Raw genomic sequence first — 17355 nt, forward strand, 5'->3', positions numbered from 1 at the left:
TGCATGTATAAGGTCTAAATATGAATAATGTGTTTTAGTAATAATAATTATAATAATAATAATTCTAATAATACTAATTATTATTATTAAAATAAGATCAATAATAATAATTATGTATACTTTTAACCAAAGTTACACAAATCATCCCACGAAGCATATTTTTTCCTGATACATGTATAAATTTATGTATATACATATTGGAGAAAGAGTTGTAGAACAATAGTTGATAGTACATGTAACAGTAATATAATTGATTTTGTATATATCTACCAGTAAACTGTACTTAAGTTAGAAGTGTAGCCCATGTGTTTTACAATAACATTAGCATTAGATCCTGCTTGCTTCATACACGAAACGAAAATATAGAAAGCCGGAAGTGTCTGGTCGCAGTACAATATTTAATAAAGATGATATTCTGACAAGGTGTCTGCACATTGACCATCATCCATAAGAAAATGCATTGGAATAACTTTTTTCTTTGATTGGTAAGCATTTTATAATCCATATATTATGTATCGTTACTATAAATAGTAACAAAATGACTTCGCGAGCGGAACGTTATTCGTATCTGAAGTCCCGCCTAGCCTAGATTTTTCATATCTGAAAAAAAATGGGATCGCGCGGATTATATATACCGTAGAATACAGTAGAATCGTTGTTAGGCTCGTAAGTAAGGATCAGGATCCTTTTTAGCCTACATCTTCGTTATATAATGATGACTTGACTTATTTAGCACTTACAGTTTTTAATACACTTTTCACATAAAAAGATCTATTGATATTAAATACATCAAATACCTAAGTTGAGATAAAACACTGGCTAGAACTCAACAGGTGCTGAGCATTATTATACCACAGTTGGACGAGTCTGTTTTTGTTTTTGAAATATTTAATGACTTAGCAGACACTACTACGTAAGGTAAATTATTCCATTCAGATATGATTCTATGATGCTGAACAAAATGGCGGCAAAATTCAGTCTCAGCAAACGGTGATAATTGAAATACATTTTGGATTCGTTTGATGCTTTAATAAATATTTTATTTTTAAAGAAACCACCACGTCCAATTTGCATGCAATTTAAAATCCATAGCGGTTAGCTTCATCTGGTGTGTTTCGTAAGAGAAATTTCGTCACACGAGGTACGTCATATATTGCGTTGTCAATCGAATCAAAATAAAGGTACGGAAAGATGATTCTGAAATGAATTTAAGTAAAGGAGCAAAATAGGATGATATGTAATATGAACGTTATTACACGGCAGAGCCGGGTCCGATGTCTATAATCGGCCCTAGCCGCAAATTGGCCCTCTGGCAACAGGCCCTCGGGCCGTTATGCCGGCAGCGGGCCGATTATAGACGTCCGGCCCTGCACTGCCGTCTGTTATTGTCCTAACATAGACCACATATGAAATAAAAATATATAGATGATCCAACGTCATTTAATCGTTTACTATCATATGTAACACGTTGTAGAAATAGGGATTTTTAGAACAAAATATACTTGCATGGCTTACATATATTTCCATTGAAAATAAGTGTCTATGAATACAAGCTGTATCTTTTCAACTTCAAGTCATTAAATATGGAACTCTATACCACACTGTTGAGTACGGTACAATTAGTATCTATCATCAGCAAAGACCTATTCTATAGGTCATAGAACCATCAGTAACCATACACATATACAGTTATTCCTGTTAAACAACCTGATTAACACTATAACGGAGATAAAATATTTGTTGTAATTAATGGTGGGGAAAAAGCCAACTGACCTACGCTCATCGTCAATCTTCTTAATAGTTAGAAGGACTCAATTACGTGGGCATGCGTTAGCATAGCAAATATATCACCACAAAGCAATCGTTCATTGTTGCATTTTAGAAGTAACTATTTTAATGATTCAAACCCTAAAAGTTTGCAAGGAGTTAACATGATGGGCAAAAAAAAGAAATTCATGAGATAAACCGCATTCTTAGGTGGACGAGAAAATGCAATTTACCTAAACTCGAACTCACCTTTATCCTGCTGTTGATGATATTAAAGTGTTGAAGTGGACCACGGAGCGCATACTCTCATCTAGAGTCCGTGAGTGGACCTAACATCGTATGTAAACGCGGTAAAGGTATACAATCGTTACGTCCAATTCAATCCAGGCCTCGTGTTCACAAAACATTCTGAAATCGAAAATCGATTCAACTGACATCGAATTTCATTTTTGCCTATCAACTACAATGGCAATCCATTTAAATGACAAGCAAAATCGATTTTCGATTGTAACGATTTATTCCATAAATCTTACGGAGGAGTCCGGAGATAGCCGACAGATCACGATTGATGCGATGATGTTGGCATATATCTGCAAGTGTTTGCCGTTGTCGTATGTTCCATGGGCTTTATCAACAATCACACATCTTCAGTCAATTAGTTGAGTAACTTCGCCATTGGCTCATGTGGAAGGAACACAAACACAGTTGAGACAAAGATTAAAGTTGATATAATTAATCTTTTTCGATGAGAAAGTTGTTTTTCTCCTTACTTAAACTTTGGACATAAGCATGTATCAAAATAACAGAAACGTACGGGGATCATATAGGTTAAGAAACAACGATATTTAAAGATTATTATCAATTCGACGAGTCATGGATACAAATAATCTGGCTTTGATTTTGATTCAACTATATTTAGGTAAGTATACAATTAAATTTTGATGCCTTAATTTTAGAAGATATACTAGACATGTATAATGGGCACATTACAAATATTGAAACGATATTATTTAATTAATATCTTTATGCATTATGCAACAATTTAAAATAGTTATTTTCCATATAGTTATGAATATTTTACTATAGAAAAGTTTCGGAAAGATGCTAAATAATAATTTTTGGATTAATAGTACAAAGAATGTTAAAAGATTGTAAACTGATTATCTTAAAGATTAAAATACACGGTCTTATTATCATAAAACCGGTTCATGATTTCATTTGTTTTGCATCTATCAACAACAAGCAGGTTGTTTGATTTTATCCATTGAGCGTTTTTTTCCCCAATAAACAACGATTAGTGGTTCCGATGCATAGGAACGTTACAGCGACCGCGTGAGACCGCGTTCAATTATTATTAATAGTATAATATTAAAACTATTTATAATATATGTGTGTGTATTTGCCGATAAAAACGATAATTCGGAAAAAATATTTGAATATAAGTTGGTTTATTAAATATTTGTCAATTGAAATTTGAAATATTTGACTATGCTATGCAAATATTGGTGAGTTCCTATTCACAACTGTATATAATTGAGTTGTCGTTCAAATCTAACTGCGTATTTTTGATTCAGCAATATTAGCGGAATCGTGTTTATAAATTAATAATTTATTTTAATATAAAAAATAGTTGTGTATATATTATAAGGCTGTGTCTGCTGCGTGTATTTCAGGCTTGATCGAGTCCCAGACTCCCTCGACCATAACGTGCTACTCTCCTGTAAGTATTAAATCCATTTAAGCCCCGTTTTAAAGACTTAATGATTTGCACGTTTCGTTTATTGCTCTGTGCATTGTCGTTAAATTGTGCTTTACAGATCATTGGTTACCGCCATAAACGAGAAGTGAATATTAATACGCTTTCGTTCTATTAGTATCATTTCTAAATTTCTTAGATCGTCTGCAAAACCAGGAAATTTTTTATAAATTTGTTGCATGTGTTTCTATAAATAAGATAAGATTACTACTAATAAGAGTCGCTTGTTAATAGAAAGCACACATTCAGAAAACACGTGTATTTGATGATAACTCCAGGTCCGACATTTTTACAGAAAATTCGCCTCGATAGTGACGTATGCTAAGCGCAATGCATTTGATGACGCCATATTATTTTAGAACCTCGACACATGAAAACTTATTGTCCACCAATGTCAAAATATAAAATTTGTAAAGATAAAATAAATCGTTTTCACAAATAGAATATATCATTTAGTATTAACAACATTAATTTGAACAAATTATTCCCTTCGATACGAAACATTTATCGATAATGATTGTCTTTACGTCGCGCGACGTTCCGCGCAAAGGCTCGAAGCCGTCCAAATATGAACGTTTTCCAACAATTATATAAACTTTACTACTCTTGGTTACGTATGTGGTTCATTTATTAATCAATAACTTCTAATTTTTGATATCTGTCTAGTTTGCGAAGACATGTATAAAATAACCTTGAACAATATGACAGTAAACATATTTTATATAAATGTAGACAATGGTATTACAGTTTTTCTATTTCTCTGACGGCCAGAATGGAAAAAAACTTTCTCGGAGTTAAAGCATACATTACTGTCTCTTTTCAGCGCCCGTTCAACCCATCATGTACAGACAAGTACGCTGCCTTGCCGGGCCACCTGAACTGCGAAGACCTCGGACATCTCACGGGAAAGCCAATACCACTTCCTGACAGCGGTAATACTTGATCTTTATATACAGCAAAATCTCCGACAAAAAATGGAAGTATGGCATATTTATCAAATATGTTTGAAGAATATTTTATTTTGTGTGTATCATCCACTAATTTGAGTTGTATATAACCTTTCTTAAAAAACTATAAAAGTGATTCACCTAATACCCGATTACATGCGAATGATGCTTTGGCAATTGTATTATGTCTTTCAGAAATGGAGGATATCGCAAATCAGCATAACCGTGTCCGTGCCAATGTTACTCCTCGGGCGTCAAACATGTTAGTCATGGTAAATTGTCAATGTTTACACAGCTTTTATGATGACATACTCTGCATAAGCTTACCATATACTTTTCGTATACACTTAAATAAACTATACTGTAAATGGCATGCATTGAAATCATTACAATGAACAAATGTTTCGTCAATTCAACACCAAATGCACATATAAATCGGTTCAATTCACCTAACCGAACTGTATGTCACGAGTAATAGGGGCGGGAGTAGATAAACATTATGAAATGAAGAACTATACTATCGTATCGAGAATTCTAATGTGACAAAAATTGATTTGTTTGTCTCACGACACTTTTAGGATGAATTGCTTTAATCATTTACTGGAAGACGCATATTTTTGAAAACCATAAAAACTGTGTTTTCCAAGTGTGATCTATGCCGTCGAATTATTTGTGTCCATATATTATATCAATACATTGTATTGCAAGAAACTGCTTATTATGTGACGTGATTTCTGGTTAAATCAAACTAAATAAGAAAATCACATAACCTTCTCGAAAATTAAAAACAAACATTATCGAAACAAAGAATTTCTTTACGTCGGCCGGTCGGATGTTTGTCTTTCGGTCTATAGATAATTTCGTTTGCTAGGCAAGGAAGGCGTCTTTACACGTCAAAAATCAAAGGGTCTTTGAACATGATATGCGTTTCTGCATGGTATCTTGAGAACGGTTTCCCGACGATTATAACAAGGGACCGTACCAAAAAAGTTTCCTCTATCGAACATTGTAATTTCGAAGAATAAACTAAGAGGTTAGGGACCTACGCTCATTTAAGTTGCAATGCTTGTTACTCGGGACAAAATGGTAGAGGCAAAACAATTTTGAAGTCAAACATTTGTCGTTACTTACCACATTGACATTAAGACTTAGTTTTGACATTTTAAATAATGCATGCTCATTTTACTACAACTTTTATGGTATAAAGCTTTTGAAATTCCTTTCGCTGTCGTTTCTTCATTACCTAAATTGAATTCTACACCATAACATATACGTCTAGCATACCAATGCGGGACTTGTGTCTGCTGCCAGACGATGGGCGAGACGTTGTACGGCAGACAGCACGTGGTACCAGCGTTCCACTCCAGGTACGTTAACGGTAATGATAAACGTTTTGGGAGAATGTTCGTCACAATTACCATAATTATTGTACATATCTCGGACGACCAAAGTGTCTTTGCTTGAAGATGAAATCATTCCGAATATAACCGTACTTGGAGTTTGTGTTATCTTAAAAACTACAAAACACTCATTTGGTCAAAGGTTATATTATTACAGAACCTCTTCTTCAGCTTGACTGATAGGAAACATTAGGCTCGTCCTGTGAAAACGGGGCTAAAGTGTCCCCCTATATTAACAAGGCAGGGACGAAACTTTCCACCTAAACATAATATTCGTTAAGAAAATACCTTATTTAAACGTAAAATTCAATAAAAGCGGATAGTTTCGTCCCTTATAAGCCTGTGCGGACTGAACATGCTAATCTTGGACAAGACTGTGCACACATGCATTTAGCTCACCAATTATTCTCAGGTGCGTTCATTCCCGGACAGAACTCTTTGTTCAGCCCCACTGCAATCACATGGACGGACGTCATAGCGGCGTGGGAGGCGGAGAAGACACATTTCACGTACGGAGGGCCGGGGAATGACGCGACCTTGATAGGCAATTATACACAGGTGGGTATGTTTCACCGGACTTATATTCATCATTATCATAATCAATATTAACAACGTTAACTTCATCGTTGTTTTATCATTTATAATAGTTGTCTTCATCAAGAGAACTACATTTATCATCATCAACAATCACTATCGTCAGCATCTTTTGCTTGATCGTGATCATTATTATAAACAGCGTGTGTTTTGTTTTGATTGCGATAATTTTGTATCAAACGAAATGCTTACTTGATGCTAAAATTGTTTGAAGTTCTTGATAAGCAATAATTGAATAATAATATGTTGTCTCTGATAATGATGGTTACGATAGTGATGAAAACGATAACGACGATGCTGCTGCTGTTGTTGTTAAAGATGATTCTGATAATAATGATGATGATTCTGATGATGATTGTGATAGTTTTTATGGAGGTAGTGGTTATAACGCTTATAATGTGGAAGTGTATATCAACCGAAAAGGGTGTACAGAATATTACCAAAGTGCGTTCCATTTCCCGCATCATATTTACCATTGCAGCGCACTTTATTGCTGACCAAAACGCGAACGCACTTAAGTTGTAAACACCAAAATCGGGTTGACAGCAAAGTGCACTACAACAGGAGTAACATGATAACACGTGATTATTGAAGTAGTACAATAAATGCATATACTAATAACACTACGGGAATTCCAAAAAACGTTAATAAGCTTTTGCCTTTAAAGCACAAAATCACCACGGTAATGTATACTCATGTAAAGATCGTATGGCGGCCCACGTGTTATAGTTAATAGTTAAATTTATCATTTGTGGGACTGACTTAACGTGTAGCGAAAAACTGATATGGTGCAGCATTAGTTCAAACTCCCGATTAAAGATACATCATCACACTATTTGGTACCATCTGTTTCCTGTTTCAGATGATCTCGGCCGAGACGGTTTCAATTGGCTGTGGCGCTGCGGACTGTGGTGGACGATACCTGTATATCTGCCTCTATGTCCCAATGTAAGGACCCTATCTGTATATCTGCCTCTATGTCCCAATGTAAGGACACTACCTGTATATATGTCTCTATGTCCCAATGTAAGGACACTACCTGTATATCTGCGTCTATGTCCCGATGTAAGGACACTACCTGTATATCTGCCTCTATGTCCCAAAGTAAGGACACTACCTGTATATCTGCCTCTATGTCCCAATGTGAGGACACTACCTGTATATCTGCCTCTATGTCCCAATGTAAGGGCACTACCTGTATATCTGCCTTTATGTCCCAATGTAAGTATACTATCTGTATATCTGCCTTTATGTCCCAATGTAAGAATACTAGCTGTATATCTGCCTCTATGTCCCAATGTAAGGACCTTATCTGTATATCTGCCTCTATGTCCCAATGTAAGGATACTATCTGTATATCTGCCTCTTTGTCCCAATGTAAGGACACTATCTGTATATCTGCCTCTATGTCCCAATGAAAGGATACTATCTGTATATCTGCCTCTATGTCCCAATGTAAGGACCTTATCTGTATATCTGCCTCTATGTCCCAATGTAAGGATACTATCGGAATATCTGCCTCTATGTCCCAATGTGAGGATACTTTCTGTATATCTGTCTCTATGTCCCAATGAAAGGATACTAGCTGTATATCTGCCTCTATGTCCCAATGTAAGGACCTTATCTGTATATCTGCCTCTATGTCCCAATGTAAGGATACTATCTGTATATCTGCCTCTTTGTCCCAATGTAAGGACACTATCTGTATATCTGCCTCTATGTCCCAATGTAAGGATACTATCTGTATATCTGCCTCTATGTCCCAATGTAAGGACCTTATCTGTATATCTGCCTCTATGTCCCAATGTAAGGATACTATCTGTATATCTGCCTCTATGTCCTAATGTGAGGATACTTTCTGTATATCAGCCTCTATGTCCCAATGTTAGGATACTATCTGTATATCTGCCTCTATGTCCCAATGTAAGGATAATAGCTGTCTATCTGCCTTTATGCCCCAATGTAAGGATACTATCTGTATAACTGCCTCTATGTCCCAATGTTAGGATACTAGCTGTCTATCTGCCTCTATGTCCCAATGTAAGGAAACAACCTGTATATTTGACTCTATGTCCCAATGTAAGGACGATACTTGTATATCTGCCTCTATGTCCCAATGTAACGAAACTATCTGTATATCTGCGTCTATGTCTCAATGTAAGGATACTAGCTGTATATCTGCCTCTATGTCCCAATGTTAGGATAATATCTGTATATCTGCCTCTATGTCCCAATGTGAGGATACTATCTGTATATATGCCTTTATGTCCCAATGTAAGGATACTATCTGTATATCTGCCTCTATGTCCCAATGTAAGGATACTAGCTGTCTATCTGCCTCTATGTCCCAATGTAAGGATACTAGCTGTCTATCTGCCTCTATGTCCCAATGCAAGGATACTATCGGTCTATCTGCCTCTATGTCCCAATGTGAGGATACTATCTGTATATCTGCCTCTATGTCCCAATGTAATGGCACTACCTGTATATCTGCCTCTATGTACCGATGTAAGGACAATACCTGTATATCTGCCTCTATGTTTCAATGTAAGGGTACTTCCTGTATATCTGCCTCTATGTCCCAATGTAAGGACACTATCTGTATATCTGCCTCTATGTCCCCATGTAAGGACACTATCTGTATATCTTCCTCTATGGCCCGATGTAAGGACACTACCTGTAGTCTCTATGTCCCAATGAAAGGATAATATCTGTATATCTGCCTCTATGTCCCAATGTAAGGATACTACCTGTTTATCTGCTTCAATGTCCCAATGAAAGGATACTACCTGGATATCTGCCTCTAAGTCCCAATGTTAGGATACTAGCTGTATATCTGCCTCTATGTCCCAATGTAAGGAAACAACCTGTATATCTGACTCTATGTCCCAAAATAAGGACACAGCCTGTATATCTGCTTCTATGCCCCATGTAAGAACACAACCTGTATATTTGCCTCTATGTCCCAATGTAAGGATACTAGCTGTATATCTGCCTCTATGTCCCAATGTAAGGACACTATCTGTATATCTGCGTCTATGTCCCAATGTAAGGATACTATCTATATATGTGCCTCTATGTCCCAATGTAAGGATACTAGCTGTATATCTGCCTCTATGTCCCAATGTAAGGAAACGACCTGTATATCTGACTCTATGTCTATATGTTCCAATATGATGATACCATCTGTATATCTTCCTCTATGTCCCAATGTAAGGGCACAGCCTGTATATCTGCCTCTATGCCCCATGTAAGAACACAACATGTATATTTGCCTCTATGTCCCAATGTAATGATACTATCTGTATATCTGCTTCTATGTCCCAATGTAAGGACACTATCTGTATATCTGCGTCTATGTCCCAATGTAAGGATACTATCTGTATATGTGCCTCTATGTCCCAATGTAAGGATACTAGCTGTATATCTGCCTCTATGTCCCAATGTAAGGAAACGACCTGTATATCTGACTCTATGTTCCAATGTAAGGACACTACCTGTATATCTGCCTCTATGTCCCAATGTAAGAACACAACCTGTATATTTGCCTCTATGTCCCAATGTAAGGATACTACCTGCATATCTTCCTCTATTTCCCAATGTAAGGACACTTCCTGTATATCTGCCTCTATATCCCAATATAAGGACACTTCCTGTATATCTGCTTCTATGTTCAATTGTTAGGACCCTCCCTGTATATATGCCTCTTTGTCCCAAAGTAAGGGCACTTCCTGTATATCTACCTCTATGTTCCGATGTAAGGACACTACCTCTATATCTGCCTCTATGTCCCAATGTAAGGGCACTTCCTGTATATCTGCCTCTATGTCCCGATGTAAGTAAATTACCTGAATATCTGCCTCTATGTCCCGATGTAAGGGCACTACCTGTATATCTGCCTCTATGTACCGATGTAAGGACAATACCTGTATATCTGCCTCTATGTCTCAATGTAAGGGCACTTCCTGTATATCTGCCTCTATGTCCCAATGTAAGGGCACTTCTTGTTTATCTGCCTCTTTGTCCCAATGTAAGGACACTACCTGTATATATGCCTCTATGTCCCAATGTAGGGATACTACCTGTATATCTGCCTCTATGTTCCGATGTAAGGGCACTACCTGTATATCTGCCTCTATGTTTCAATGTAAGGTCACTACCAGTATATCTGCCTCTATGTCCCAATGTAAGGACACTACCTGTATATCTGCTTCTATGTCCCAATTTAAGGGCACTATCTGTTTATCTGCCGCTATGTCCAAATGTAAAAACACTATATGTATATCTGCCTCTATGTCCCAATATAAGGGCACTGCCTGTATATCTGCCTCTATGTACAAATGTAAGAACATTACCTGCATATCTGCCTCTATGTCCCGATGTAAGGGCACTACCTGTATATATGCCTCTATGTCCCAATGTAAGGACACTATCTGTATATCTGCCTCTATGTCCCAATGTAAGGATACTACCTGTATATTTGCCTCTATGTCCCAATGCAAGGGTACTAGCTGTATATCTGCCAATATGTCCCAATGTAAGGACACTACCTCTATATCTGACTCTATGTCCCAATGTAAGGACACTACCTGTATATCTGCCTCTATGTCCCAATGTAAGGACACTATATGTATATCTGCCTCTATGTCCCAATGTAAGGATACTACCTGTATATTTGCCTCTATGTCCCAATGCAAGGGTACTTGCTGTATATCTGCCAATATGTCCCAATGTAAGGACACTACCTCTATATCTGACTCTATGTCCCAATTTAAGAACACTACCTCTATATCTGACTCTATGTCCAAATGTAAGGACACTACCTGTATATCTGCCTCTATGTCCCGAAGTAAGGACACTATCTGTATATCTGCGTTTATGATCAAATTTAAGGGCACTACCTGTATATCTGCCTCTATGTCCCAATGTAAGGACACTACCTGTATATCTTCCTCTATTTCCCGATGTAAGGACACTTCTTGTATAGCTGCCTCTATATCCCAATATAAGGACACTACCTGTATATCTGCTTCTATGTTCCGATGTAAGGACACTACCTGCATATATGCGTCTATGTTCTATTGTAAGGACCCTCCCTGTATGTATGCCTCTTTGTCCCAATGTACGGGCACTTCCTGTATATCTATCTCTATGTCCCGATGTAAGGAAACTACCTCTATATCTGCCTCTATGTCCCAATGTAAGGGCACTTCCTGTATATCTGCCTCTATGTCCCGATGTAAGTACATTACCTGTATATCTGCCTCTAAGTCTCGATGTAAGGGCACTCACTACCTGTGTATCTGCCTCTATGTCCCGATGTAAGGGCACTACCTGTATATCTGCCTCTATGTCTCAATGTAAGGACTCTGCCTGTATATCACCCTCTATGTCCGAATGTAAGGGCACTACGTTTATATCTGTCTCTATGTCCCAATGTAAGAACACTACCTGTATATCATCCTCTATGTACCAATTTAAAAGCACTACCTGTATATCTGCCTCTATGTCCCAATGTAAGGGCACTACCTGTAAATTTGCCTCTATTTCACAATGTTAGGTCACTACCCGTATATTTGTCTCTATGTCCCAATGTAAGAATACTACCAGTATATCATCCTCTATGTACCAATGTAAGGGCACTACCTGTATATCTGCCTCTATGTCCTAATGTAAGGGCACTACCTGTATATCTGCCTGTATGTCCCAATGTAAGGGCACTACCTGTAAATCTGTCTCTATGTCTCAATGTTAGAACACTACCTGTATATCATCCTCTATGTCCCAATGTAAGGCCACTACCTGTATATCTGCCTCTATGTCCTAATGTAAGGGCACTACCTGTATATCTGCCTCTATGTTCTAATGTAAGGACACTATCTGTATATCTGACTCTATGTACCAATGTAAGGACACTACCTGTATATCTGCCTCTATGTCCCGATATAAGGACACTTCCTGTATATATGTCTCTATGACCCAATGTAAGGACAATACCTTATATCTTCCTCTATGTCCCAATTCAATGTCACTTCATGTATATCTGCCTTTATGTCCCGATGTAAGGACAACAACTCGGCAGTCGAACGCATGGCGATAATGTGAAAATATTTATGGTGATTCATGTTTTAGATATGCGAAATAAACGGTGGCGGACTCATCGTGCACATATTCCTTTATGTCATACGCATGGTTATTATTCATCATTCTAATTGTGTTTTTATTTATTTTGGATATGTATAATACATATGGGTCGTGCTCGGTAAAAAAGGGGTTTAATGCATGTCCCGGATTAGCCTTTGCGGACAGCGACGACACTTTCCGCTTTTATGATATTTTTTGTTTCAACAAGATCTCTTCCTAGCAAAAATCCAGTTAAGGTGGAAAGTGTCGTCCCTGATTAGCCTGTGTGGATTGCACAGTCTAATCTGGAAGGACACTTTACGCACATGCATTAAACCCCCTTTTCACAGAGCATGACTCATATTTATTCCTTAATGTCCTCGGGTACGTCGAGCGTTTGATTTTTTTATCAAAAAATGTTATTTGTAAAACTATAAGCTTTTTTCAGATTGGACACAGCAAAGCTTGACCGGCCATACAAAGCATCAAACATCACAGGAGGCTGTGACGATTGTGCAAGTCATTGTAACACTACCATTGGACTTTGTGGTAGGAAGTAATAGCCTTATCTCTTTTATATTTCGGTCCAATGTTGTGCATACATGTACAAGAACTTGATAAAAGAGAGATTCTTCATACAATCAATACGTATACAGTTTTAGCGGATTATGCAGATTTACTGAAATTTAGTTATTCCATTTTTCAATTATCATTTTAATGAGAGCATATTTTATACATATTTTGAGTTATAGCAGACCTAAAAGAACATTATCAGACTTTGGAACGTTGCGCTACGTGCCATTTTAACTACAAATACTGCAACGAATACCTTCGCATGTAAACAATGCAAATCAATTATTCTTATTATTTTACCAACCTGGTGTTTTCTTGATTTCTAGATTTCAACAAGCTTCTCTGTCTGGGAGGCTCGAGTCTCAACATGACCTCCGGCACCTGTGACTGCATCCAGACTGTTCCGCCCGGCACCTACACAAGGACCATATGTGACCGTAAGTTTTTTTTATCTTACTGCGTCTTTAAATGAACACAACATTTTCATGACAGTATGAATATATGTCGTAAGACGTTTTAAAATGTCGATGAAAATACACGAATCCTTATTTTTGTCATAAATGCGTTGTGTTGCATCTAACATTTCAAAACTGCGTGTTGTGTTATTTAACTTTTATTTTTTCTTACCAGCATGTTTTCGATTTGAAAAAAAGTTTGATTTCTAAGAGAAATTATAAAATTCATTTATCTCAGTGGTATGCATCGGGTCTAACGACACTGATTCAGAGTGTTTAACGACACTTCGAGGCACGTGCGGCACGAAGCTAACCACGATGTTCCGGTGTCCGTGGATGTGCAACGTCTGTCCGTGTATGTAATATATACTCAATAAACGTTAATACGCACCTGTACATGCTGTGTTGGTGTGCACAAAGAAAAGCACATATATAGCCATTTTAACTCTGTATTACTCAAAATACGACAGACACTTATTGTTAAATTTTTATTGAATCGTTAAATTTAAACTGTGTTAACTATTATTATTTGCATGTATACTCATATACACTGTATAATAAACTCCATATGTATTATATACATCTATTTAGTGTTCTGCGAATTTATTTAAAAAAAATATTTGCTTGATCGATTTTCATTTTGTATCATTCATTATAATTTAAGGATGTTTCAGATTCCAATGCTAAATGGAACGTCAGTGCGATATCCAGAATGCCTTGGGAGAAGGGACTTCCGGTGTGCAACACTGCGTGGAACCAGCGTAACCTGGGCGTGTCATCCAAGCAGCATCAATTTCTGTTGCTGACTTTCTTAGCAACGACGTGTGCGATGATTTTGTGCCAGTAAAACAATTACAAACAAACAGTCAAACTGCATGTCATATTAGTAAAACTATATGTGTTTCAATGATTCATTGTAATTGTTTGAACTTAATGCGCGTACTCGATTTTTTAATTATAAATACTAGTGGCATGTTATTAAAGTGATTGCATTATAATTTCTTATTTATATTATAGTATATATGTCTGAAACAACTGTGGTAGTTCTTTAAAGAAACATTAAGATATGTAGCAATTAATAGTACATGTATGTACATGTATGTGTTTTGTGTTTTCGACATCTTAATAAAAAAACGCCGATAGCCTATACAGACGATTGAAAAGCAACTCAAATAAAACAAGAACAAGAACAATCCAGTGCACATATTTCAACCATATAGGGCAGACTTGATAGCACGCAGTTTAGGTCTGCAATGCCACTCGAAAAAAATCAAATCAGTACTTTCAAAAGACGGTCGGACGATTGGACAGGCTTTCTGAAAGACAATGTTAACATAAATGCACAGGTAAAAGCGACCATGAGTCATATAGCCGTAAAGTCGCAAAAACAAAATACCTGACCTTTCAGTTCGAAATTAATTTTGTCCGATAATTTGAAGTAGATTGTTTTGATAAGGCGACCGTGTGCTATTTAGCAATTCCTTCAGCCCCAGTCCCATACAGATGCCAGATCAACACGATTCATATCTGGCCTGATCCGGCATGTAAACCGTGTCGAGGCCATGTGACGAACCTTGTTGTTTATGAAACGTCCGGCATTGTCCTTGGGGGTCCGGGTGGCCAACACGGCAGTTTTGGGAAAGTTAAATCCATGTTTATCCGTGACGATCCGGGATGATATCACCATCCGGGATGGTCCGTGTAGCTGCCGTGGGGGGTCCGGGACAGCCGTATAGAGTCCGGGGACAACCGTATTTATGCCTTGGTTGTTCGTGTTCGTCCTTAATAGTCAAGGCACACATTTCCGACCCTGTCCTTCAAGGACCGTGACGGCAATTGTACGGTTGTCTCCTGTGCTACCGACGTTGCAACATGGGCGATGAGATGACGACGGAGAACAAGCTGATGCTGATGAGATGCCAGCTTCTACTGCAAAAGGCTCAAGTTAAAAACAATATTCTGACTGCAAAATCGAAACTACGACATAAAAAAGAAAAAATCAAGAAAAATAGTTATCTCCACCAGTGAATAGACTGTAAAGAAAAACCATATGGGTCACATAATGGCTCGCCAGACGACCAAGCCTGGTTGATAACGAACGACTGATGGGCGAACTCAAGAAAAAAGACGCAAAAGGTTTTTTAATATCCTGCACATATCAAATGATCTTGACACGTATTGAACAAAGAATCAAACCGTAGAAGTTAAACTGCAGGATGGCTCTGACGGCTGGCATTAAGTTTGCAAAAACATTGCGGTACCTAACATCGGGGACAGTTACCACTGTCTGTTGTATGGCTTTCGGGTCGCATACAGCACCATCCACAAGATCATCATTCGTGTCTGCCATGCGTGTTTGTAGAATTTGCTAAGAAACCGATGCCCTGTCCTGAAACGCAGGATCAATAGAAGAGCATTGTCAAGCAATTCGGCGACAAAAGCAGTTGCATTACTATGTGGTTGTATTGAACGGAAAGAACATCGCCGTACCTTGTCCAAGGTGTGGTAGCTCCTTGAACTACCACAATTATCAATTTATAATCATCAAGGCCATGGCCGACGCCGACTACAAATTAATTTAGGTTGAATTAGGCATCAATGCATTTCAACATAGGGTTCTCATGGAGCCAATCGGCCATGATGACCCCAATTTACCCTGAAAGGACTAGGGACGTCTTTTTTTTTCTTTAGGCGTTAGTTTCTGTGGGTGGTGTTGATCTACTTGTAAATGTAATTGCAATCTTGATCTGGACCTTGAGCTTGGATCTTCTTGTTGGTGTTGTTCTTCATCGGTAGCTGTTGCTGCTCGTGGCGATCTTTTGGAAAGTGAATGGCCCACTTTTACAACAAAATAAAGTTTCATTTATGTGGCAGTTTGACGTTTTATATGTGTATACGAGGTTACACCTTGAGCTTTGTTTATCCCTATTTCTGCTGTGTAGGTCTGTAGCTCTGTCGTGACTGTCCGGGACAATCCGCATGTGTGCTGTGTTTATGTCGTGTTGCTGCCGGATTTGCAGGGGGGGGGTCCGGGGCGATCCGGACTGCCGTGTTCAACCGTTCTTAAATGGGACCGGGGCTTTACATTGTTACACAATTGGTCAACGCAATCTGTGGTTGATGAGTTGTAAATTATCGTTTGGTTCTAGAAACTCTAACGCTTTTGAATTTAAAACGCACGTGTGTTGATGTATAACTTGGGCGGATGACACATTGAACGTGTTGTTTTTCGGGAAGTCATGCGGCCCGTGATTTAATAATGCATTAGCAACACTCAGATACGCCTCGTCAGGATTGTGATAATCTCCAACTCTGCAATCAAACGTTAGCCATATATTGTACTAAACACGATTGACATTTCGCGCTCCAATCGGGAACCCTCGGACAATTCCGCCATAACGGCGATCGACGGTGTGGTGTAGTCCACTGTCCGAAGTGTTCAGATTGTTCGCGCACTTGTAGCAGTGCAGAGTTTTGTTTCGATAAACATTCGTTTAAATGTAGTTTGATATATTTCAATTCACAAGGAAGTTTTTACAGCGGCCACAATTTATGACAAACGAAAAATGTGACGCCCGACGGACCGACTGATAAACCGGTGTACAACGTGATTATTATATAGCCTCACTGCGTGCTGCTTTCGTTTTTACAAAGTAACATATTTTTACGCCTGATATGACTACAAATAGAACTTTTGCAGTAAATGGCACTTTATTTAATAAATTTTTGTGACAGCTGTC

The 17355-nt window shown here is 37.9% G+C and overlaps 1 protein-coding gene across 1 annotated transcript; it reads left to right on the forward strand.

The window, feature by feature from the left end:
• The first annotated feature begins 2397 nt into the window (after positions 1-2397).
• LOC127847987 (cysteine-rich venom protein ENH2-like) lies at positions 2398-14477 on the forward strand. The gene is made up of 11 exons (XM_052380240.1): positions 2398-2686; positions 3441-3487; positions 4347-4455; positions 4666-4742; positions 5750-5837; positions 6283-6428; positions 7327-7412; positions 13036-13136; positions 13487-13597; positions 13854-13970; positions 14290-14477. The coding sequence occupies exons 1-11, from the start codon at positions 2641-2643 to the stop codon at positions 14460-14462; spliced, it is 1101 nt and encodes a 366-aa protein (XP_052236200.1). The 5' UTR covers positions 2398-2640; the 3' UTR covers positions 14463-14477.
• The last annotated feature ends 2878 nt before the right edge of the window (positions 14478-17355 follow it).

Source organism: Dreissena polymorpha, chromosome 10, assembly GCF_020536995.1.
Source record: "Dreissena polymorpha isolate Duluth1 chromosome 10, UMN_Dpol_1.0, whole genome shotgun sequence".
Classification (NCBI taxonomy): domain Eukaryota; kingdom Metazoa; phylum Mollusca; class Bivalvia; order Myida; family Dreissenidae; genus Dreissena; species Dreissena polymorpha.

What these genes read in the sequence shown, in the direction of transcription:
- LOC127847987 (XM_052380240.1), top strand. Translation starts at nt 2,641, where the DNA reads ATGGATACAAATAATCTGGCTTTGATTTTGATTCAACTATATTTAG. An exon ending in CGTCAAACATGTTAGTCATG is followed by an intron (nt 4,743 to 5,749) that starts GTAAATTGTCAA and finishes ATATACGTCTAG; the next exon opens with CATACCAATGCGGGACTTGT. An exon ending in GTACCAGCGTTCCACTCCAG is followed by an intron (nt 5,838 to 6,282) that starts GTACGTTAACGG and finishes AATTATTCTCAG; the next exon opens with GTGCGTTCATTCCCGGACAG.